This window comes from Entelurus aequoreus, linkage group LG28 (genome assembly GCF_033978785.1).
Source record: "Entelurus aequoreus isolate RoL-2023_Sb linkage group LG28, RoL_Eaeq_v1.1, whole genome shotgun sequence".
NCBI classification, from domain to species: Eukaryota; Metazoa; Chordata; class Actinopteri; order Syngnathiformes; family Syngnathidae; genus Entelurus; species Entelurus aequoreus.
The window spans coordinates 24,181,394-24,208,609 of NC_084758.1; the positions used below are offsets into that span (position 1 = coordinate 24,181,394).

Below are 27,216 nucleotides of genomic sequence, written 5' to 3' on the forward strand. Positions count from 1 at the left end.
GAATGACTCTTACCATAATATGTTACGTTAACATACCAGGCACGTTCTCAGTTGGTTATTTATGCCTCATATAACGTACACTTATTCAGTCTGTTGTTCACTATTCTTTATTTATTTTAAATTGCCTTTCAAATGTCTATTCTTTTTATTTTATCAAATACATTTCCCCAAAAAATGCGACTTATACTCCAGTGCGACTTATATATGTTTTTTTCCTTCTTTATTATGCATTTTCAGCCGGTGCGATTTATACTCCGGAGCGACTTATACTCCGAAAAATACGGTATATGTGTTTTATGTTGCACGATTGCACCAAGAAAAATGTGTTACCCCTTCTCAAACAATGGCAATAAAAACTGATTCTGATTCTTCGTAATTGTATTAAACTTTTCATTTTTTACTGCAAGCAATTTTATATATTTTAAACTTGATCTAATATTGCAACATGAATGAATGTATGATCCTGATATCTGCTTGAGTCATGATTTTAAAGTAATTTATCCAAATAATTGTACACAGTAAAAATTATTTGGTAACACTTTAGTATGGGGAATATATTCACCATTAATTAGTTGCTTATTAACATGCACATTAGTAACATATTGACTCTTAATTGGTCATTATTAAGTACTTATTAATGCCTTATTCTGCATGGCCTTATTATACAAGCAGTAAGCCATTAACTAAGAGTCTTCCCTCAATAACCTCAGAATTATTGCTTATTATTAACCCTAACCCTTATATGTTCCCCGAGTGTCCAAATAACTCTAAATTAAGTCTTTGTTACTTAGAATATGTTCCCCATACTAAAGTGTTACCAATTATTTTTACTGTAAAAAAACTGGTAGCTCAGTCAGAATTCTACTAGGATAAAAAACAAAAACAAAAAAACTGTGGTACAGTTTTTCCATAACCAGTATTACTCCGTCATAACAACAACGGTAGATTTTACCGGAAAAACATTGCGACTGTTTTTCGATTTTCATTTATATGCTGTAAAAAATACATAATTTTTTACTGTAATATCTACAGATTTTTTTTTACAGTGTAGGTAAAAACTATATATAATTAATAGATAATTGTGTAATGAGGCAATTTACTGTATATTTATTCACTGTTACAAGTGGCCCTCTGAGGGCAGCTATAACTGCCATGTGGCCCACAATGAAAACCAGTTTCACACCCCTGTTATGTTCATAGTATTATTACTATTACTATTATTAGTATTATTAGTATTAATAACTTACATTGGCATTCTTTTTGTAATGTTTCAGTTTTGTAAATTCCCTAAAACGTCACCATGGAGTTAATGAGTCTGTTTAGCTGATTGGAGAGCTAGCTTCCGCATCCATGACGATGACTTCCGTTTTGTTTGATCAGCCGTTTTACTGCCGTGTTAAGCCATTAACTAAGAGTTTTCCCTCAATAACCTCAGAATTATTGCTTATTATTAACACTAACCCTTATATGTTCCCCTAGTGTCCAAATAACTCCAAATTAAGTCTTTGTTACTTAGAATATGTTCCCCATACTAAAACGTTACCAATTATTTTTACTGTAAAAAAACTGGTAGCTCAGTCAGAATTCTACTATGATAAAAAAAAAAAAAACTAAACTGTGGTACAGTTTTTCCATTAACAGTATTACTCCGTCATAACATAGGTTTTACCGGAAAATCATTGGGACTGTTTTTCGATTTTCATTTATATGCTGAAAAAACTACAGATTTTTTTTACACTTTAGGTAAAAACTATATGTAATTTATAGATAATTGTGGAATGACATCATCAGGCAATTTACTGTATATTTATTCACTGTTACAAGTGGCCCTCTGAGGGCAGCTATAACTGCCATGTGGCCCACAATGAAAACCAGTTTCACACCCCTGTTATGTTCATAGTATTATTATTATTATTATTACCGGTACTATTATTAGTATTAATAACATACATTGGCATTCTTTTTGTAATGTTTCAGTTTTGTAAATTCCCTAAAACGTCACCGTTGAGTTAATGAGTCTGTTTAGCTGATTGGAGAGCTAGCTTCCGCACCCATGACGATGACTTCTGTTTTGTTTGATCAGCCAATTTACTGCCGTGTTTCAGGCACCGATTGGAAACAATTAAGGTATGTAACTAGACATTTATAAAATATTTCTGTGTAAATAACTAATTTCACAACGTATATATCTGCGGCTTATAGTCCGGAGCGGCTGATATATGGAAAAAATACAAATTTCCCATGGACCCACTAAAGCAGGAGTCGGGAACCTTTTTGGCTGAGAATATTTGGTCAAATATTTTAAAATATATTTCCGTGAGAGCCATATAATATTTTTTTAACACTGAATACAACTAAATGCGTGCATTTTTAAGTAAGACCGACATTTTTAGAGTATACAAGTCTCTTATTCTTTTTAATAACATTGTTATTCTGAAGCTAACCAATAATAAATAAAAGACCGCGGTAACACTTTAGTATGGGGAACATATTCACCATTAATTACACTGCAAAAACTGAAATCTAAGTAAGATTTCAGTTTTTGCAGTAATATCTCAAATAAGGGTGATATTTGCTTATTTTCTGTCTGATAAGATAATTATTCTCACTAAGCAGATTTTATGTTTATGTTTTTTTTTTGTTTTAAGGGTTTTGTTCCTAAAGTATCTCAGTAAGATACCAGCTTGTTGCTGAGATTTGATGACCTATATTGAGTCAAACATGCTTGAAACTAGAATATCAACTGTTGCAAAGCTGTGTCATCAACACTCACAAGTATAAAACTACTTTTTTAAAGTAATAATTTCTTATTTCAAGCATGTAAAAAAAAAAATCATGACTTTGACACAATTGAGTCTCAAAATTAAAACAGATGACAGCCAAATGGACTTTGCTGTTTTATTTTCAATGAAACAATATAAAATACATACTCATATAGTAGTACAGTTGTTATTAGTGAGAATATACTTATTTTAAGGTATTTTTGGGTTCATTGAGGTTAGCTAATTTGATTTGTTTTGGAAAGTCTTGACAAGCCAAATTGTCTTGTTCTATTGGCAGATAATTTTGCTTAGTTCAAATAAAAAAAACCTAATTTTTGTATTTTTTTTCTTGTTTTTGAACACTGACTTTTTGTAGTGTAGTTGCTAATTAAAGTAACAAAGACTTAATTTAGAGTTATTTGGACACTAGGGGAACATATAAGGGTTAGGGTTACTAATAAGCAATAATTCTGAGGTTATTGAGGGAAGACTCTTAGTTAATGGCTTACTGCTTGTATAATAAGGCCATGCAGAATAAGGCATTAATAAGTACTTAATGACTAATTAAGAGCCAATATGTTACTAATTTGCATGTTAATAAGCAACTTAGGGGTGTAACGATACGTGTATTTGTATTGAACCGTTTCGGTACGGGGGTTCCAGTTCGGTTTGGAGGTGTACCGAACGAGTTTCCACACGGACATATTAAGTAGCGTAACGCACGTTGTGTAAACAATGCACACTGAGGCACAACACACGGCATGCTAGCAGCTAACGAGCTATGGTAGACTGACCATACGTCCTCTTTTCACCGGACATGTCCTCTTTTGCGGAGTTGTCAGGGCGGAGTTTTTTAAATGCCTCAAATGTCCGGCATTTTGAGTTAGGGTTGCGTGTATTTTCAATGTACGTTCAGGGTTAAGAAGGGGTTGAAAACAAAACAAATTGTGCACGCAGCAGCATTGGTGAGGGAGGGGCAGAGACAGAGAGAGCGAGAGAGTTATGATAAACGCGCATGCGTCGCCAGGCTCTGCTTTTTATCCATAGATTTATCAGGTTTAATTTGTTATTATCTATAGCAGGCGTGTCAAAAGTGTGCCCCGGAGGCCATTTGCGGCCCACAGCTAATGTTTTAAAGGCCCACGGCACATTCTAAAAATACTATTAAAATAAACAAAAACATAACAAAAGTGAAATAAAAAAGCTTAAAGGTGAAATGTAATTTAGAAAAAGTTGCAATGTTGACTAATAAAACAAAGCTGTTGTTTTTTTCTTTCAAACTGTCATTGCTCAAAACATAATATTGAATCGAAGTCAATGTTATTATGAATTATTGACCTATTCAAGGCTCCCATTACTTCACATCAAATATTCCACTAAGAAAAATATATTTGGTGGAAGATTTTGCAAATTTGGTAAATAAATAACCCAAAAATTTATATTTTGTTGTTTTCTTACTGTACCGAACCGTGACCTCTAAACCGAGGTACGTACCGAACCGACATTTTTGTGTACCGTTACACCCCTAAAGCAACTAATTAATGGTGAATATGTTCCCCATACTAAAGTGTTACCAAGACTTCTTACCATCAATGCGACTTCTGGTGCTGCATGGTTTTGTAGTCTGGTTGATACGTGGTTATTTTTAACACTGTGATTATTATTCATTACTTATCGTGTTGAGCAACGTCAGCTAAGATTTATCTGAGAGCCAGATGCAGTCATCAAAAGAGCCACATCTGGCTCGTGAGCCCTAGGTTCCTTACCCCTGCACTAAATAATAATTATTTAGCTCAATGTTTCCTTACCTTACCATTATTGCTATGTTGTCTATTACCATTATTGCTATGTTGTCTATTACCATTGTTGCTATGTTGTCTATTACCATTGTTGCTATGTTGTCTATTACCATTGTTGCTATGTTGTCTATTACCATTGTTGCTATGTTGTCTATTACCATTATTGCTATGTTGTCTATTACCATTGTTGCTATGTTGTCTATTACCATTATTGGTATGTTGTCTATTACCATTGTTGCTATGTTGTCTATTACCATTGTTGCTATGTTGTCTATTACCATTATTGCCATGTTGTCTATTACCATTGTTGCTATGTTGTCTATTACCATTGTTGCCATGTTGTCTATTACCATTGTTGCTATGTTGTCTATTACCATTATTGCTATGTTGTCTATTACCATTATTGCTATGTTGTCTATTACCATTATTGCTATGTTGTCTATTACCATTATTGCTATGTTGTCTATTACCATTATTGCTATGTTGTCTATTACCATTGTTGCTATGTTGTCTATTACCATTGTTGCTATGTTGTCTATTACCATTATTGCTATGTTGTCTATTACCATTATTGCTATGTTGTCTATTACCATTGTTGCTATGTTGTCTATTACCATTGTTGCTATGTTGTCTATTACCATTGTTGCTATGTTGTCTATTACCATTGTTGCTATGTTGTCTATTACCATTGTTGCTATGTTGTCTATTACAATTATTGCTATGTTGTCTATTACCATTATTGCTATGTTGTCTATTACCATTATTGCTATGTTGTCTATTACCATTATTGCTATGTTGTCTATTACCATTATTGCTATGTTGTCTATTACCATTGTTGCTATGTTGTCTATTACCATTATTGCTATGTTGTCTATTACCATTGTTGCTATGTTGTCTATTACCATTGTTGCTATGTTGTCTATTACCATTATTGCTATGTTGTCTATTACCATTGTTGCTATGTTGTCTATTACCATTGTTGCTATGTTGTCTATTACCATTGTTGCTATGTTGTCTATTACCATTGTTGCTATGTTGTCTATTACCATTGTTGCTATGTTGTCTATTACCATTATTGCTATGTTGTCTATTACCATTGTTGCTATGTTGTCTATTACCATTATTGCTATGTTGTCTATTACCATTGTTGCTATGTTGTCTATTACCATTATTGCTATGTTGTCTATTACCATTGTTGCTATGTTGTCTATTACCATTGTTGCTATGTTGTCTATTACCATTATTGCTATGTTGTCTATTACCATTGTTGCTATGTTGTCTATTACCATTATTGGTATGTTGTCTATTACCATTATTGCTATGTTGTCTATTACCATTGTTGCTATGTTGTCTATTACCATTGTTGCTATGTTGTCTATTACCATTATTGGTATGTTGTCTATTACCATTGTTGCTATGTTGTCTATTACCATTGTTGCTATGTTGTCTATTACCATTATTGCTATGTTGTCTATTACCATTGTTGCTATGTTGTCTATTACCATTGTTGGTATGTTGTCTATTACCATTATTGCTATGTTGTCTATTACCATTATTGCTATGTTGTCTATTACCATTGTTGCTATGTTGTCTATTACCATTGTTGCTATGTTGTCTATTACCATTGTTGCTATGTTGTCTATTACCATTATTGCTATGTTGTCTATTACCATTGTTGCTATGTTGTCTATTACCATTGTTGCTATGTTGTCTATTACCATTATTGCTATGTTGTCTATTACCATTGTTGGTATTTTGTCTATTACCATTGTTGGTATATTCATTATTCCTACATTGTTGATACAAATGATTGTTACAGTGTAATAATGATTGTTACCTGTGGTAATGCCACTATGATACAACATGTGTATTATAATCCTTGAACAAAGTAAGAGTGAAACTCATGTGAATAATCACAGAATGGAGAACTGAGGGTGGGATTAAATAAATGATCTTCTTCCCACTCCCTTTCAGGCAAAACTGGACAATCATGCATTACATACTATACATTACCTTTTGCACTATATTAATTTATATTATTATGTGTTGTCAACTTTGTACTTTTGTATGTCATTGCCTGAAATAAAATGAAATGGAAAAAAAAAAGAAAAGTGTCTACTTTGGTGGTCCTGGGCACTCCCGACTTTGAGAAGCTCCCCACGTCACCGAGGATGTTGCACTGCAACAATCCATCCATTTTATTGTGAAACTAAGAAGCAAAATATGACTAATATAAAAGAGGACTGATTAAAATCGGTGTGCCCCCGAGGTGTCACTCTGTGGTTATATGAGCAGCAGACTTGAAAAGATGGATGCCGGCCAATGAATTGGCTCATTTAATAGCAAAGTATAGGGCAATTAGAGTCTATTATAGTGCGCCTTAAAAAAAAAAAAAAAAAGCACAAGCGGAGCTCGTTGGGGAGGGGAACCAGAACATTGCAACACGGACTGACTGTGCGGGAAACGCAAGCAAACAAGATATATTTGGCACCTCGTTTCAAACGAGGGCGCTATTTTTGTGAGACTCAAACAGCTCACGCTGTCCTTTTGTGTTGATTTATACAAACCCCGTTTCCATATGAGTTGGGAAATTGTGTTAGATGTAAATATAAACGGAATGCAATGATTTGCAAATCATTTTCAACCCATATTCAGTTGAATGCACTACAAAGACAACATATTTGATGTTCAAACTCATAAACTTTTTTTTTTTGGGGCAAATAATAATTAACTTAGAATTTCATGGCTGCAACACGTGCCAAAGTAGTTGGGAAAGGGCATGTTCACCACTGTGTTACATGGCCTTTCCTTTTAACAACACTCAGTAAACGTTTGGGAACTGAGGAGACACATTTTTGAAGCTTCTCAGGTGGAATTCTTTCCCATTCTTGCTTGATGTACAGCTTAAGTTGTTCAACAGTCCGGGGGTCTCCGTTGTGCTATTTTAGGCTTCATAATGCGCCACACATTTTCAATGGGAGACAGGTCTGGACTACAGGCAGGCCAGTCTAGTATCCGCACTCTTTTACTATGAAGCCACGCTGTTGTAACACGTAGCTTGGCATTGTCTTGCTGAAATAAGCAGGGGCGTCCATGGTAACGTTGCTTGGATGGCAACATATGTTGCTCCAAAACCTGTATGTACCTTTCAGCATTAATGGCGCCTTCACAGATGTGTAAGTTACCCATGTCTTGGGCACTAATACACCCCCATACCATCACAGATGCTGGCTTTTCAACTTTGCGCCTATAACAATCCGGATGGTTCTTTTCCTCTTTGGTCAGGAGGACACGACGTCCGCAGTTTCCAAAAACATTTTGAAATGTGGACTCGTCAGACCACAGAACACTTTTCCACTTTGTATCAGTCCATCTTAGATGAGCTCAGGCCCAGCGAAGCCGACGGCGTTTCTGGGTGTTGTTGATAAACGGTTTTCGCCTTGCATAGGAGAGTTTTAACTTGCACTTACAGATGTAGCGATCAACTTTAGTTACTGACAGTGGGTTTCTGAAGTGTTCCTGAGCCCATGTGGTGATATCCTTTACACATTGATGTCGCTTGTTGATGCAGTACAGCCTGAGGGATCGAAGGTCACGGGCTTAGCTGCTTACGTGCAGTAATTTCTCCAGATTCTCTGAACCCTTTGATGATATTACGGAGCGTAGATGGTGAAATCCCTAAATTCCTTGCAATAGCTGGTTGAGAAAGGTTTTTCTTAAACTGTTCAACAATTTGCTCACGCATTTGTTGACAAAGTGGTGACCCTCGCCCCATCCTTGTTTGTGAATGACTGAGCATTTCATGGAATCTACTTTTATACCCAATCATGGCACCCACCTGTTCCCAATTTGCCTGTTCACCTGTGGGATGTTCCAAATAAGTGTTTGATGAGCATTCCTCAACTTTATCAGTATTTATTGCCACCTTTCCCAACTTCTTTGTCACGTGTTGTTGGCATCAAATTCTAAAGTTAATGATTATTTGCAAAAAAAAAGTTTATGAGTTTGGACATCAAATATGTTGTCTTTGTAGCATATTCAACTGAATATGGGTTGAAAAGGATTTGCAAATCATTGTATTCCGTTTATATTTACATCTAACATAATTTCCCAACTCATATGGAAACGGGGTTTGTACTTCCCATGTGTGTGTGTGTGTGTGGTATGTCACCTGTGTCTTCTGCAGGTTTTGCAGTCCTTCCTTGAGGTTCTGGACTTGTTGGTTGAGCTCCTGCTTGTCCTCCAGACTCTTGTCCAGCTCGGCCTCCCGCTCTTTTAATTCCTCCCTCATCTTCAGCAGTTGCTGCAACACAACACAACAAGTAAGATGAAATATCTCAAATAAGGGTGATATTTGCTTATTTTCTGTCTGATAAGATAATTCTTCTCACTAAGCAGATTTTATGTTAGAGTGTTTTACTTGTTTAAGGGTTTTGGTCCTAAAGTATCAGTAAGATATTACAGCTTGTTGCTGAGATTTGATGACCTATATTGAGTAAAACATGCTTGAAACTAGAATATCAACTGTTGCAAAGCTGTGTCATCAACACTCACAAGTATAAAACTACTTTTTCAAAGTAAAAATGTCATTATTTCAAGCATGAAATTAAAAAAAATCATGATTTTGACACAATTGTGTCTCATAATTAAAACAGATGACAGCCAAATGGACTTTGCTGTTTTATTTTCAATGAAACAATAGAAAATATGTACTCATATAGTAGTACAGTTGGCACAGTACAGTAAACTGACTATTTAAACCAGGGGTGTCCAAAGTGCGGCCCGGGGGCCATTTTTTAACGGCCCCACGGCCCATTTTAAAATACGATTAAAAAAAATTAAAAACATAAAAAGTGGTATAAAAGAGCAAACAGGTGAAATGTAACAATAAAATGTTGCAATGTTTACTCTAATAACACGAAGCTGCCATGCAGGCTGTTTCTTTCTTTAAAAAATAATAATGAATGAAAATCAATGTTATTATGAATTATTCACCTATCCAAGGCTCCAATTACGTCACATTAAATATTGCACTTTGAGATATTTTTTGGGGAAAATGTTGCATATTTTGTGTTTGCCATATAAAAAATGTAGCTGTTTTTTTTTTTTTTTTTTTTAGAAGGGCCTAAAACGAACAAACAAAAAACAGACAACAATAAAACGTATAATTGACGGATAGATCTGAAGTTGATCTCGAGATTATTGTGTAAAAAGTAAACAGTAAAAAAAATGTATAATTTATTTTTTAACACTTTAATGAGTAGGACCATTTTGGTTCCCCAATAATTTTTGTGTGATTTGTTTTTAAGTGTCATTGCTCAAAAAATAATAATGAATTAAAATCAATGGTGTTGTGAGTTATTGACCTTTTTAAGGCTCCAATTATTATATAATCTCAAATATTCCACTTGAAAATTTTATTGGGTGAAAATATTGCATATTTTGTGTTTTTCCATAAAAAAACTGGGTTTTCTATGACAAAAAGAGCATACGACTTAAATCTTTAAAAATGTTATATTGACAGACAGACCTAATGTTGATCTATGGATTTAAAACTTGAATAATAATAAAAATAATAATACTGAATAATGACACATTTTTTATATTTTTTTTACCAAAACCCTTTGGGGTCCCTGGGATCAAGCCTGAGTGGAGGCCTAAATGTATCTTTTTTATACATATATTGTATTGGTTTTTAAAATAAAAAATATCAAAATGGCCCCCGCTTGCTTTTGATTTTTTAGTGTTTGGACACCCCTGATTTAAACACTTAACATGTGACATTTCAAACAATTTTGAACAGAAATAGTTCATGCACATTCAGGAAAATTCTTCAAAATTACAATTAAAACATTTTTGGCCGGGGGCCGGGCTGTATATATGCGCACTAATTGACTGAAAGAGCACGCACTTGGCGCGATGATGTCATGTTATCCATGGAAAAATGCATTTTTAGACAATATGATTTGCCTGAGCGGCTAGGAGACCCCGAGAGTAACAAGCGGTTGCCTTGTTGCCTTTCCATTAAGAACAATAAATTAGTTTTTAGTATAAGTTTGCTGGTTTCAAGAAATGTAATGCCGAGCGCATATCATTATGTCAAGATAATGGCACTAGCGTTTACTTCATTTAAGAATATTTTTCAACAGATTGAGCAAAAAGGTCTCATATTAGTTTTTTCTACCAAGAAAAGTGCACTTGTTATTAGTGAGAATATACTTATTTTGAGGTATTTTTGGGTTCATTGAGGTTAGCTAATTAGGGTCCGCATGTACCCTGTACAAAGGACTCCCTGTGGGAGTCCTTTGTACAGGGACAAAGGACACTATTGAAATTGTAAGGTTTTATTATTATTAGGGTTCGCATGTACCCTGTATAAAGTTATTATTATTCCGCAGCTTTGCGCACTACTTTGCCCCCTTAACATGCTTCAAAACTCACCAAATTTGACACACACATAGAAAAACGTGCCCCAAACACTTAGTCGAAAAACCAAACCCCAAAAATCAAAATTGCGCTCTAGCGCCCTCCTAGGAAAAAACCAAAAACAAACTGCCTGTAACTCCCACTAGGAAGGTCGTAGAGACATGAAACAAAAACCTCTATGTAGGTCTGACTTAGACCTACATTTCATAATTTCACATCCTCGGGCAAAAACCAACAGGAAGTTGGCAATTTCCCCTTCAACACAAAAAATGACAAAAAACACTCATTTTTGCCTCTTTGAGCTGTAATTTGACCCCCTTAAAATACTTCAAAACTCACCAAACTTTTCACACACATCGGGACTGGTGGAAATTGCGATCTAAGAAAAAAACCGAACCCCAAAACTCAAAATTGCGCTCTCGCGCAATTTTTGAATAAAACACAGACAAAACTGCTCCTCAGAGGAAAACACAGACAAAACTGCTTGTAACTTCAGGTAGGAACGTCTTAGAGACATGAAACAAATACCTCTATGTAGGTCTCACTTACACCTACATTTCATAGATTGACATCCTTCAGCAAAAATCAACAGGAAGTTTGCAATCTTCCCTTCAAAACTACATTTTTTAAAAAAACGGTCACCAAACATCAAACATTATCTACTCTGAGCGCATTTGTCGTTTCGGCTTCAAACTACTACAGGAGAGAGATTGAACCCTTCTGATTAAAAGTTGACGCCGGCGTTTCGATAAGTGCTACCGTTTTGATTTTACGAGCCTTCAAAGAACCACTGCTCTGATGCTGCTCAGCTGCTGTTGTTTTACGATGGCTGCTTAAAAGCAGAAAGCAACAGCGTGAGCACAGAATGCAGAGAAGGTAGGTACACTACACAAAAGTATTGGGACACTAGGACTCACACTGGTCAAAAGTATTGGTACACCACGACTCACACTGGTCAAAAGTATTGGTACACTAGGACTCACACTGGTCAAAAGTATTGGTACACTACGACTCACACTGGTCAAAAGTATTGGGACACTAGGACTCACACTGGTCAAAAGTATTGGTACACCACGACTCACACTGGTCAAAAGTATTGGTACACTAGGACTCACACTGGTCAAAAGTATTGGGACACTAGGACTCACACTGGTCAAAAGTATTGGTACACTAGGACTCACACTGGTCAAAAGTATTGGGACACTAGGACTCACACTGGTCAAAAGTATTGGTACACTAGGACTCACACTGGTCAAAAGTATTGGTACACTAGGACTCACACTGGTCAAAAGTATTGGGACACTAGGACTCACACTGGTCAAAAGTATTGGTACACTACGACTCACACTGGTCAAAAGTATTGGTACACTACGACTCACACTGGTCAAAAGTATTGGTACACTAGGACTCACACTGGTCAAAAGTATTGGGACACTAGGACTCACACTGGTCAAAAGTATTGGTACACTACGACTCACACTGGTCAAAAGTATTGGTACACTACGACTCACACTGGTCAAAAGTATTGGTACACTAGGACTCACACTGGTCAAAAGTATTGGGACACTACGACTCACACTGGTCAAAAGTATTGGTACACTACGACTCACACTGGTCAAAAGTATTGGTACACTAGGACTCACACTGGTCAAAAGTATTGGTACACTAGGACTCACACTGGTCAAAAGTATTGGGACACTAGGACTCACACTGGTCAAAAGTATTGGTACACTACGACTCACACTGGTCGAAAGTATTGGTACACTACGACTCACACTGGTCAAAAGTATTGGTACACTACGACTCACACTGGTCAAAAGTATTGGTACACTAGGACTCACACTGGTCAAAAGTATTGGTACACTAGGACTCACACTGGTCAAAAGTATTGGGACACTACGACTCACACTGGTCAAAAGTATTGGTACACTACGACTCACACTGGTCAAAAGTATTGGTACACTAGGACTCACACTGGTCAAAAGTATTGGTACACTAGGACTCACACTGGTCAAAAGTATTGGGACACTAGGACTCACACTGGTCAAAAGTATTGGTACACTACGACTCACACTGGTCGAAAGTATTGGTACACTACGACTCACACTGGTCAAAAGTATTGGTACACTACGACTCACACTGGTCAAAAGTATTGGTACACTAGGACTCACACTGGTCAAAAGTATTGGGACACTAGGACTCACACTGGTCAAAAGTATTGGTACACTAGGACTCACACTGGTCAAAAGTATTGGTACACTAGGACTCACACTGGTCAAAAGTATTGGGACACTAGGACTCACACTGGTCAAAAGTATTGGTACACTAGGACTCACACTGGTCGAAAGTATTGGTACACTACGACTCACACTGGTCAAAAGTATTGGTACACTAGGACTCACACTGGTCAAAAGTATTGGTACACTAGGACTCACACTGGTCAAAAGTATTGGGACACTAGGACTCACACTGGTCAAAAGTATTGGTACACTAGGACTCACACTGGTCGAAAGTATTGGTACACTACGACTCACACTGGTCAAAAGTATTGGTACACTAGGACTCACACTGGTCAAAAGTATTGGTACACTAGGACTCACACTGGTCAAAAGTATTGGGACACTAGGACTCACACTGGTCAAAAGTATTGGGACACTAGGACTCACACTGGTCAAAAGTATTGGTACACTAGGACTCACACTGGTCAAAAGTATTGGTACACTAGGACTCACACTGGTCAAAAGTATTGGGACACTAGGACTCACACTGGTCAAAAGTATTGGTACACTACGACTCACACTGGTCGAAAGTATTGGTACACTACGACTCACACTGGTCAAAAGTATTGGTACACTACGACTCACACTGGTCAAAAGTATTGGTACACTAGGACTCACACTGGTCAAAAGTATTGGTACACTAGGACTCACACTGGTCAAAAGTATTGGGACACTAGGACTCACACTGGTCAAAAGTATTGGTACACTACGACTCACACTGGTCAAAAGTATTGGTACACTAGGACTCACACTGGTCAAAAGTATTGGTACACTAGGACTCACACTGGTCAAAAGTATTGGGACACTAGGACTCACACTGGTCAAAAGTATTGGTACACTACGACTCACACTGGTCGAAAGTATTGGTACACTACGACTCACACTGGTCAAAAGTATTGGTACACTACGACTCACACTGGTCAAAAGTATTGGTACACTAGGACTCACACTGGTCAAAAGTATTGGGACACTAGGACTCACACTGGTCAAAAGTATTGGTACACTAGGACTCACACTGGTCAAAAGTATTGGTACACTAGGACTCACACTGGTCAAAAGTATTGGGACACTAGGACTCACACTGGTCAAAAGTATTGGTACACTAGGACTCACACTGGTCGAAAGTATTGGTACACTACGACTCACACTGGTCAAAAGTATTGGTACACTAGGACTCACACTGGTCAAAAGTATTGGTACACTAGGACTCACACTGGTCAAAAGTATTGGGACACTAGGACTCACACTGGTCAAAAGTATTGGTACACTACGACTCACACTGGTCGAAAGTATTGGTACACTACGACTCACACTGGTCAAAAGTATTGGGACACTAGGACTCACACTGGTCAAAAGTATTGGTACACTACGACTCACACTGGTCAAAAGTATTGGTACACTAGGACTCACACTGGTCAAAAGTATTGGGACACTAGGACTCACACTGGTCAAAAGTATTGGTACACTAGGACTCACACTGGTCAAAAGTATTGGGACACTAGGACTCACACTGGTCAAAAGTATTGGGACACTAGGACTCACACTGGTCAAAAGTATTGGTACACTAGGACTCACACTGGTCAAAAGTATTGGGACACTAGGACTCACACTGGTCAAAAGTATTGGGACACTAGGACTCACACTGGTCAAAAGTATTGGGACACTAGGACTCACACTGGTCAAAAGTATTGGTACACTAGGACTCACACTGGTCAAAAGTATTGTACACTAGGACTCACACTGGTCAAAAGTATTGGTACACTACGACTCACACTGGTCAAAAGTATTGGGACACTAGGACTCACACTGGTCAAAAGTATTGGGACACTAGGACTCACACTGGTCAAAAGTATTGGTACACTAGGACTCACACTGGTCAAAAGTATTGGTACACTAGGACTCACACTGGTCAAAAGTATTGGTACACTAGGACTCACACTGGTCAAAAGTATTGGGACACTAGGACTCACACTGGTCAAAAGTATTGGGACACTAGGACTCACACTGGTCAAAAGTATTGGGACACTAGGACTCACACTGGTCAAAAGTATTGGTACACTAGGACTCACACTGGTCAAAAGTATTGGGACACTAGGACTCACACTGGTCAAAAGTATTGGGACACTAGGACTCACACTGGTCAAAAGTATTGGTACACTAGGACTCACACTGGTCAAAAGTATTGGGACACTAGGACTCACACTGGTCAAAAGTATTGGGACACTAGGACTCACACTGGTCAAAAGTATTGGTACACTAGGACTCACACTGGTCAAAAGTATTGGTACACTAGGACTCACACTGGTCAAAAGTATTGGGACATTTAGGACTTAGAATAGACAAAGGTATTGGACACCTAGGACTATCACCAGCCAAAATGCGGACCCGACCAACGCTGCTTGCAGCTTTAATTTGACTTGTTTTGGAAAGTCTTGACAAGCCAAATGTTCTTGTTCTATTGGCAGATAATTTTGCTTAGTTCAAGTAAAATGCCCCTCATTTTTGTATTGTTTTTTCTTGTTTTTGAACACTGACTTTTTGCAGTGTGAAAGCCAAAAGGTGAAGGTAAAAAAAAAAAAAAAGCATCTTTGTCAGGCGCGATATTAGAAACAAGCGAGGGATACAAAATGAGAGTCATTTGGGATTCCTCCTTGATCGCTAACAAATATTCTTATCGCGCTCCTGCCCTTCTGAAGTTATCCGCCGTAGGCAGATGAAAAAGGTGGAGCCCCCCCGCGGCGCCAATCCTGTTGAGGAGATGTTTGGCGCGAGATGCAGGGGGTCTCGGGAGTGCCTTTGTGCAACGGGCGCTCGCTAATTCACATTAGGGAGGGAGGGGGGGAGCGACATGTGCATGCGCGGACGCCCCGGCGAGGGAAGACGTGCCCAATTTACAGCCGTCCAATTCATGGAATCCATTCAGCCCTTCAATATAAAAGGTAATTACTCGGCGAAAGCAGACACGAACAGCGGGACATTAATGGATTCTCTTCTCTCTTAAGCGTGGAGACCTGCGATCAGAGCCGGATGAAAAACAGGCTTATGCAATATTAACGAAGATGCTCTTTTCCAAAATCTCATTTAAAAAAGCAAAACCTCAGCCGCTACTTGAAGGTGTGTACATCATCATGAAAGTGCATGCTTTATTACTTATGGCAAACATCTTAGGAAGCAAAGAAAGCATACAAACTAACGATGTATTTGTAAGAATGGTTCTTAGTGCGGAACAGACCCACATGTATGTAAGACAAGATCACATAGTCGTGCTCAAAAGTTGACATACACTTGTAAAGAACATAATGTCATGGCTGTCTTGACTTTCCAATCATTTCTACAACTCTTATTTTTTTGTGATAGAGTGATTGGAGCACATTTAATTTATTATGGGTCTACTGGAAATGTGAGCAAATCTGCTGGGTCAAAAGTATACATACAGCAATGTTAATATTTGCTTATATGTCCTTTGGCAAGTTTCACTGCAATAAGGCGCTTTTGTTGCAGTAAGTGTCTGTTTTATGTTTGTTGTCTCCCATGAAGTCTGCATGTGTAGAAGTTTATGTGGTTGTTGAAGGAAAATTATATTTAGCGACCGAATGTCCCTTTGGGACAGAGGACCTATTGTATTTCTAAGGTTTTATTATTATTATTATACCGTCGCCTCTTTGAGCTGTAATTTGACCCCCTTAACATGCTTCAAAACTCACCAAACTGGACACACACATCAGGACTGGCGAAAATTGCGATCTAATAAAAAAGCCAAACCCCAAAACTCAAAATTGCGCTCTAGCGCCCCCTAGGAGGAAAACACAGACAAAACTGCCTGTAACTTCCAGTAGGAATGCCGTAGAGACATGAAACAAAAAGTTTTGTAAAAACAGTCACCTTTGCCTCTTTGAGCTGTAATTTATTATTATTATACCGCCGCCTCTTTGAGCTGTAATTTGACCCCCTTAAAATGCTTCAAAACTCACCAAACTGGACACACACATCAGGACTGGCGAAAATTGCGATCTAATAAAAAAGCCAAACCCCAAAACTCAAAATTGCGCTCTAGCGCCCCCTAGGAGTAAAACACAGACAAAACTGCCTGTAACTTCCAGTAGGAATGTCGTAGAGACATGAAACAAAAACCTTTATGTAGGTCTCACTTAGACCTAGATTTCATACACTGACATCCTTCAGCAAAAATCAACAGGAAGTTGGCCATTCCCCCTTCAAAACAAAAGTTTTGTAAAAACAGTCACCTTTGCCTCTTTGAGCTGTAATTTGACCCCCTTAACATGCTTCAAAACTCACCAAACTGGACACACACATCAGGACTGGTGAAAATTGTGATCTAATAAAAAAGCCAAACCCCAAAACTCAAAATTGCGCTCTAGCACAGGAGAGAGATTGAACACTTCTGACTAAAAGTTGATGAAAGAGTTTTAATTACTGCTCCGGTTTGGATTTTATGTGCCGTCAAAGTCGGTCCCGTCCATCGCTGCTTGCAACTTTAATTGTTGTTTGTAATTCTTGTTGAGCTCTTAGCAATGGTGCTACTTGCTGGGTGTGCTTATTACTCACCTTCTAAAACTTGTAGCGCATCCTCCGTATATTCAAACTCAAATAGTTAAGGTTGTGGATCATCATTTAGGGACCGAATGTCCCTTTGGGACAGAGGACCTATTGTATTTCTAAGGTTTTATTATTATTATTATACCGCCGCCTCTTTGAGCTGTAATTTGACCCCCTTAACATGCTTCAAAACTCACCAAACTGGACACACACATCAGGACTGGCGAAAATTGCGATCTAATCAAAAAAACCAAACCCCAAAACTCAAAATTGCGCTCTAGCGCCCCCTGGGAAGAAAACACAGACAAAACTGCCTGTAACTTCCAGTAGGAATGTCGTAGAGAAATGAAACAAAAACCTTTATGTAGGTCTCACTTAGACCTAGATTTCATACACGGACATCCTTCAGCAAAAATCAACAGGAAGTTGGCAATTCCCCCTTCAAAACAAAAGTTTTGTAAAAACAGTCACCTTTGCCTCTTTGAGCTGTAATTTGACCCCCTTAGCATGCTTCAAAACTCACCAAACTGGACACACACATCAGGACTGGTGAAAATTGTGATCTAATAAAAAAGCCAAACCCCAAAACTCAAAATTGCGCTCTAGCACAGGAGAGAGATTGAACACTTCTGATTAAAAGTGGATGAAAGAGTTTTAATTACTGCTCCGGTTTGGATTTTATGTGCCGTCAAAGTCGGTCCCGTCCATCGCTGGTTGCAACTTTAATTGTTGTTTGTAATTCTTGTTGAGCTCTTAGCAATGGTGCTACTTGCTGGGTGTGCTTATTACTCACCTTCTAAAACTTGTAGCGCATCCTCCGTATATTCAAACTCAAATAGTTAAGGTTGTGGATCATCATTTAGGGACCGAATGTCCCTTTGGGACAGAGGACCTATTGTATTTCTAAGGTTTTATTATTATTATTATACGCCGCCTCTTTGAGCTGTAATTTGACCCCCTTAACATGCTTCAAAACTCACCAAACTGGACACACACATCAGGACAGGCGAAAATTGCGATCTAATAAAAAAACCAAACCCCAAAACTCAAAATTGCGCTCTAGCGCCCCCTAGGAGGAAAACACAGACAAAACTGCCTGTAACTTCCAGTAGGAATGTCGTAGAGACATGAAACAAAAACCTCTATGTAGGTCTCACTTAGACCTAGATTTCATACAATGACATCATTCAGCAAAAATCAACAGGAAGTTGGCAATTCCCCCTTCAAAACAAAAGTTTTGTAAAAACAGTCACCTTTGCCTCTTTGAGCTGTAATTTGACCCCCTTAACATGCTTCAAAACTCACCAAACTGGACACACACATCAGGACTGGCGAAAATTGCGATCTAATCAAAAAACCAAACCCCAAAACTCAAAATTGCGCTCTAGCGCCCCCTAGGAAGAAAAGACAGACAAAACTGCCTGTAACTTCCAGTAGGAATGTCGTAGAGACATGAAACAAAAACCTCTATGTAGGTCTCACTTAGACCTAGATTTCATACACTGACATCCTTCAGCAAAAATCAACAGGAAGTTGGCAATTCCCCCTTCAAAACAAAAGTTTTGTAAAAACAGTCACCCTTGCCTCTTTGAGCTGTAATTTGACCCCCTTAACATGCTTCAAAACTCGCAAAAGTGGACACACACATCAGGACTGGTGAAAATTGCGATCTAATAAAAAAACCAAACCCCAAAACTCAAAATTGCACTCTAGCGCCCCCTAGGAAGAAAACACAGACAAAACTGCTCCTAGGAAGAAAACACAGACAAAACTGCGTGTAACTTCCAGTAGGAATGTCGTAGAGACATGAAACAAAAACCTCTATGTAGGTCTCACTTAGACCTACACAACCCCCAGAACAAATCAACATGAAGTTTGCAATTCCCCCTTCAAAATAAAAGTTGGGTCAAAACAGTCACCTTTTTTTAAACATTATCTCCTCTAAGCGCGTTTAACATGGCCGGCGTCAAACTAGCTAGCACAGGAGAGAGATTGAATGCTTCTTATTAAAAGTTGATGAAAGAGTTTTAATTACTGCTCCGGTTTGGATTGTATGTGCCGTCAAAGTCGGTACCGTCCATCACTGCTTGCAACTTTAATTGTTGTTTGTAATTCTTGTTGAGCTCTTAGCAATGGTGCTACTTGCTGGGTGTGCTTATTACTCACCTTCTAAAACTTGTAGCGCATCCTCCGTATATTCAAACTCAAATACTTAAGGTTGTGGATCATCATTTGTCCCAAAGTAGTCACTGTCTCTCATGAAGTCCGCCGTGATTAGTAGTGTTGTTGTTGAAGGAAAAAGTAAACGTTGTGACTAGAGATGTCTGATAATATCGGGCTGCCGATAAATGCTTTAAAATGTAATATCGGTAATTATCGGTATCAGTTTCAAAAAGTAAAATGTATGACTTTTTTTAAAACGCCGCTGTACGGAGTGGTACACGGACGTAGGGAGAAGTACAGAGCGCCAATAAACCTTAAAGGCACTGCTTTTGCGTGCCGCCCAATCACATAATATAAAGATTAAAGATTAAAGTATCTACGGCTTTTCACACACTCAAGTGAATGCAAGGCAAAATTTGTCAACAGCCATACAGGTCACACTGAGGGTGAACGTATTAACAACTTTAACACTGTTACAAATATGCGCCACACTGTGAACCCTACACCATACAAGAATGACAAACACATTTCGGGAGAACATCCGCACCGTAACACAACATAAACACAACAGAACAAATACCCAGAACCCCTAGCAGCACTAACTCTTCCGGGATGCTACAATATACACCCCCTGCGTCCCTGTCCCCCCACCTCAACCCCGCCCACCTCAACCTCCTCATGCTCTCTCAGGGAGAGCATGTCCCACATTCCAAGCTGCTGTTTTGAGGTATGTTAAAAAAAATAATGCACTTTGTGACTTCAATAATAAATATGGCAGTGCCATGTTGGCATTTTTTTTCATAACTTGAGTTGATTTATTTTGGAAAACCTTGTTACATTGTTTAATGCATCCAGCGGGGCATCACAACAAAATTAGGCATAATAATGTGTTAATACCACAACTGTATATATCGGTATCGGAATCGGTAATTAAGAGTTGGACAATATCGGAATATCGGATATAGGCAAAAAAGCCATTATCGGACATCTCTATTTGGGACGTGTCCGTGAAATTAATATGTCGCCGTATGCTTAAAATCAGCAAAATATGTACATAATACATGTTATTAGGAATGTGTTTGTTATTACATTACATACATATATACATACAGCGTGTATGGACAACGTTAATGGAGGTTTTTACACATTTTTTTTAGAATGCCTTATAGGTGGAATAGAGCAAATCCCAATACCTGCATAGTTAGCTGACTCTTGCTAGCGGTTATTTACGAGTTGGAATGCATAAAGAAAATAAAAACATGTGTTCTTGCCTCACAAAAGGATTGTGAATAATGGACAAAGTTCCCCTTTAAATTTCCTAAATAAATATTCAAACTGTTTGACAATTACTGTTGCACTTCCTTAAAAATAGACTTCTTAAAAATAAATTACATTTCATAAAAAAAAGTTAATTTAAAATGTTTTAGTTAAAAACCGCTAGCAGTTTGGTTTGTTTCATTTAAAAAAAAAAGTATTAAAGTTGACATAAAAGCAAAGCAGGTTCATGTTTCTTGCCTAACTTTACCCAAGCCATGCATATGATACACCTTTAAATCTATGGAAAATGTTAGCTAAAGCACCATTATTGCATGTTCTGAATCTGTAGACCACAAGGAAGGTAAAAATTATAAATATAACTCTGCCTTTACAGACACTATATTGCCAAAAGTATTTGGCCACCCATCCAAATGATGAGAATCTGGTGTCCTAATCACTTGGCCCGGCCACAGGTGTATAAACTCAAGCACTTAGGCATGGAGACTGTTTCTACAAACATTTGTGAAAGAATGGGCCGCTCTCAGTGATTTCCAGCGTGAAACTGTCATAGGATGCCACCTGTGCAACAAATCCAGTCGTGAAATGTCCTCGCTCCTAAAAATTCCAAAGTCAACTGTTGGCTTTATCGTAAGAAAATGGAAGAGTTGGGAACAACAGCAACTCAGCCACCAAGTGGTAGGCCACGTAAACTGACAGAGAGGGCTCAGCGGATGCTGAAACTTCATGTGACCTTTCAATTAGCCCACGTACAGTACGCAGAGAGCTTCATGGAATGGGTTTCCATGGCCGAGCAGCTGCATCTAAGCCATACATCACCAAGTCCAATGCAAAGCGTGGGATGCAGTGGTGTAAAGCATGTCGCCACTGGACTCTAGAGCAGTGGAGACGCCTTCTCTGGACTGATGAATCACGCTTTTCCATCTGGCAATCTGATGGACGGGTTTGGAGGTTGCCAGGAGAACGCTACATTTCAGTGTTCCTGTTCAGTGGCCTAGTGGTTAGAGTGTCCGCCCTGAGCTCGGTAGGTCGTGAGTTTAAACCCCGGCCGAGTCATACCAAAGACTATAAAAATGGGACCCATTCCCTCCCTGCTTGGCACTCAGCATCAAGGGTTGGAATTGGGGGTTAAATCACCAAAAATGATTCCCGGGCGCGGCCACCGCTGCTGCTCACTGCTCCCCTCACCTCCCAGGGGGTGATCAAGGGTGATGGGTCAAATGCAGAGAATAATTTCGCCACACCTAGTGTGTGTGTGAGACACTCATTGGTACTTTAACTTTAATTTTGGACTGCATTGTGCCGAGTGTGAAATTTGGTGGAGGAGGAATTGTGGTGTGGGGTTGTTTTTCAGGAGTTGGGCTTAGTTCCAGTAAAAGGAACTTTGAATGCTCCAGGATACCGAAACATTTTGGACAATTCCACGCTCCCAACCTTGTGGGAACAGTTTGGAGGGGGCCCCTTCACATGTGAGTCAAGGCAGGTGGCCAAATACTTTTGGCAATATAGTGTAAATACAGAATATGACTAAAAATTCATGTTTATAGACATTTTCTGGATTGCAATTTACTGTATTGCTGCAAAATAGTGGTCCAAATAGGGGGAGGCGTTTATTGCTACAAACTCAATATTAAACAACGTTGCCAGTTTATTTAACTATATGTCAGGTGGCTCAGCAAATAAAAAAGGATTATTGAGGAAGAAACTTGGAGGCACACAACGTTGTGGAGCGGCCAAATAAAACGGGGCGTATAATAAAGAGACAGTAATCAAGAACATATGTTATGCATGAGAAGTCTGTTTTAACAACAAACTTCCACTATTGTTATGATAATACTTATTGACAGTCTCATTTAAAACTAAGTTTTATCTACATTGCTAAATAATTTCTTTATTAGAGCTTGTATATTTTTAGTGTATCCAGTGTCTTGTCCTAGTGGATATTGCAGGTGTACCTCACATGGGAGTGCATTGCTTACCTTCTGCATGCCTGCCAGGGCCTGCTGCAGGAAGCTGAGCTGCTGGCTGTGCGTGCTCTCCTCCTCGCTCCTCACCGGCTGGTTCTTGCCCTGCTCTTGCTTCAGCAGCTCCACCTCGTTCCTGTAGGCGTCCAGCTGACAGCGCAGCGAGTCGTTCTCCTCTTTCAGGGCCTCCACCTGCGACACACCTGGACGGAGACGGCGCGGTCACAAGGGGGTCGCAGAGTGCGGCTTTTCAAGCGTGTCGTGTTTCAAGGTACATTTCAGGCTTTTCTATCCCTATTCCCTTTTCTATCTCAACACTGTTTCTGCTTGTAAGTACTGCCTAACATACGCCTCTGCTCGTTTTACCAGCAATGTGACGACGGCACGCACCTGTATTTTTCAGAAGCACTATAGTACGGTTCTTAATTCATTAGTACCACGGTACTTTATTAATACCGGTAAACCGTACAACCCTAGTTTGGAGTCGACATTGATTTGGGATACACGTGTTTTGAGTTAAGAGCTTTGTCACAGAACCAATTAAGCTTGTAAGTTGAGGGACCGTACGGTTGGAATTAAAAGGTAAAATACAAAATGTCAATAAAACAAAAAAAATTATTTAAACAAAGTAAGTATAATTAGTAAGTATAACTACTGTAATTATGTAAACAAAGAGCAGTGAGATGGAATTAAAAGGTAAAATACAAAATGTCAATAAAACAAAAAAAATATTTCAACAAAGTAAGTAATATTATTAAGTATAACTACTGTAATTATGTAAAAAAAGAGCAGTGAGATTAAATTAAAAGGTTAAATACAAAATGTCAATAAAACCTTTTTTTTTTAAACTAAGTAATATTAGTAAGTATAACTACTGTAATTATGTAAACAAAAAGCACTGAGATGGAATTAAAAGGTAAAATACAAAATGTCAGTAAAACAAAAAATATATATTTAAACAAAGTAAGTAATATTAGTAAGTATAACTACTGTAATTATGTAAACAAAAAGCAGTGAGATGGAATTAAAAGGTAAAATACAAAATGTCAATAAAACAAAAACAAAATTTTTAAACAAAGTAAGTAATATTAGTAAGTATAACTACTGTAATTATGTAAACAAAGAGCAGTGAGATGGAATTAAAAGGTAAAATACAAAATGTCAATAAAACTAAAAAAATATTTAAACAAAGTAAGTAATATTAGTAAGTATAACTACTGTAATTATGTAAACAAAGAGCAGTGAGATGGAATTAAAAAGTAAAATACAAAATGTCAATAAAACAAAAAAACAAAGTAAGTAATATTAGTAAGTATAACTACTGTAATTATGTAAACAAAGAGCAGTGAGATGGAATTAAAAGGTAAAATACAAAATGTCAATAAAACAAAAAAAATATTTAAACAAAGTAAGTAATATTAGTAAGTATAACTACTGTAATTATGTAAACAAAGAGCAGTGAGATGGAATTAAAAAGTAAAATACAAAATGTCAATAAAACTAAAAACATTTTTTTAAACAAAGTAAGTAATATTAGTAAGTATAACTACTGTATTTATGTAAACAAAGAGCAGTGAGATGGAATTAAAAGGTAAAATACAAAATGTCAATAAAACAAAAACAAATATTTAAACAAAGTAGTGTGTCAATGTGAGTGTGAATGTTGTCTGTCAATCTGTGTTGGCCCTGTGGTGAGGTGGCGACTTGTCCTGGGTGTACACCGCCTTCCGCCCGAATGCAGCTGAGATAGGCTCCAGCACCCCCCGCGACCCCAAAAAGGGACAAGCAGTAGAAAATGGATGGATGGATAGAAGTAATATTAGTAAGTATAACTAATACAAGTAAAAATGTGCTTTGGTGAAAAATTAAAAAAAAATTAGGGGAGTCAAAAATAAAAAGTTAGCTCACCTGATGAAACACAAAAAAATGGCGGCATTAATCCTGTATATATGCAGATAATCACGCTAATTGTAATTCAAACTACACCCTGAATGCACTTTAGATAAAACTGTTGAGCAAATAAATGGCATACATTCAATTAAAATGTTGTTAAAATGTAAACATTTTCCTTTTTGACATTCTGAAAGTAAAATTGCATTTTTATGTCTACATGATAGACTCCTTTTTTTAGGCTAATTTTAATGATGTAAGCAAGTAATAACCTGTAAATAATCTGAATTCAAAAGTGTGATTCATCTGATTAAACAAGATTCCTTTAACATCTCTAAAGAAATATTTATATCGAAAATAAATTCAAAAAAATTTGTTTGATCAATATTTTATTATAATATAAATTATAATATATTTAAAGCACTTTATCATCCAGTGTTTTTCCAAACCCTCATAGCTCAATATTAACACTGAAGCGACTTTAAGGACATTTCAAAATTGGCACACGGCCTACTGGGAGACATGATCCTTTCTCCGGATATAATCAAAAGTCTTTAAATGGAACCCCCACAATAAGACAGAGCGAAAAAAGCCCCAGCCTGTCCATTGGACACGACGAGGTTAGTGAGAGGCGTGTGAATTAATCGAGCCCACCACCACCACCATCATCAAACAGGAGGGAGTGACCTTTAAGAAGAATGATGGGCATCCTTTCTGTTCTTTGGAGTCGATTCAATGTAATAATTCAGCCTGCTGCCTACACAGGGTGCCATAGACATTGGAATGGAAACAGCAGACTGGAAACTTAAAGGGGAATTGCACTTTTTTTGGGGAATTTTGCCTATCGTATGAGAGACAAAAATACAAAATCATTTTTTTTAGCAGTCAAACTTGAAAACATGGTGTTGTTCTTGGTAGCTAGCAATGCAGCTAATGGGAGCAATCAATTCTACTTCTAAATCACTTTAAAAATGCATTAAAAAAAACGTCAACAATACTCCTGTTTAATAACCAAGTTGTAGCAACATTGTTATCATAAGAGCGAACACTGAGGAACTATTTTTCTAGCGTAGTAACACATCGGCATGCTTCGCTAATAGCCGAAACAGATCAGCTAGCTTTTACGTCAGCATGAAACGCATTTACGTTTGTAATGCACAACACAATGTGTTAAGACACCAATCTGTACTGACTGAAAAACACGAACCATCATATTACAGTAAAGTATTATTTCCTGTTTTGTTTGTACACAGCTAGCCAGACAGTGTATGTACTGTAGTTGTAATAACACGCATGACGTGCTGCGTGTATCATGATCAATATTAAAGTGACTCACTCGATGGACAGTTGTGCGTTTGGTCCAGTTTATTTGGATAAGCACTCCATTTATGTCGGAATAGCATGGCTTCAAATTCCACATTCCTCTGTAGTGGAAAAGTTGGGCCCCAATGTCAAAAAGGTTAAGAACTGCGAGTTTAGATAATTTATGCTTTGGTGTACAATTTAAATTTATCAATTTATTTTATTTGGAACGTGTAAAAAGCTTTCACATGCACACATTCTTGCTCAACTAATCAACCGCACAAAAGGAAAAGAAGAAAGAAGCAGAGCTTGTTTGGCAAAAAGAACAAAAATGTAAATAAAGTGTAGACAAATATGTTTAAATACAGAAATGAAAGAATTAACACAGACTTAAAAACCACACATTTGGTAGTGTACGCTCTCGCAGTGAACGTTGTTGCAGCGTGGAGTCTGTCTGCTAACGGTTAGTTAGCCCTCTGCAAAATTATTACAATTCATCTTTAAAAAATGTATATCTTGAAGACTTTTTTTTTTTTCAGTCAAAAACTTCATTAAGAGTATACCGATTCACCCGGTCACAACATTAGGTACACATTTTGTGGTGTGTAATGCATTTCCCAGCGTTTTGTTACATGTCAATGTTATTGTGTGCATGTCATGATTTGATTAAATGAATAATTTATTTGACCAAATCAGACCAGAGACCTGTGAGTCACAGCGGATGCTATCTTGCTTCAAAGCAACTTTATGGATGATTATATTACCTACATTTATCACTTTTTTGAGTGGATTAATATTG

The 27,216-nt window shown here is 37.7% G+C and overlaps 1 protein-coding gene across 7 annotated transcripts in view; it reads right to left on the bottom strand.

Annotated features, from left to right (window-relative positions):
• The window catches only part of enox2 (ecto-NOX disulfide-thiol exchanger 2), a 491,895-nt gene that overhangs the window by 22,598 nt on the left and 442,081 nt on the right, over positions 1 to 27,216 (bottom strand). For all 7 annotated transcript variants that reach the window (XM_062039950.1, XM_062039943.1, XM_062039947.1 and 4 more), the window contains 2 exons: positions 23,241 to 23,428; positions 8,733 to 8,864 (listed from right to left, as the gene is read on the bottom strand). In XM_062039950.1, coding sequence (XP_061895934.1) covers positions 8,733 to 8,864; positions 23,241 to 23,428 — 320 coding nt within the window. The remainder of the gene's footprint in view (positions 1 to 8,732; positions 8,865 to 23,240; positions 23,429 to 27,216) is intronic.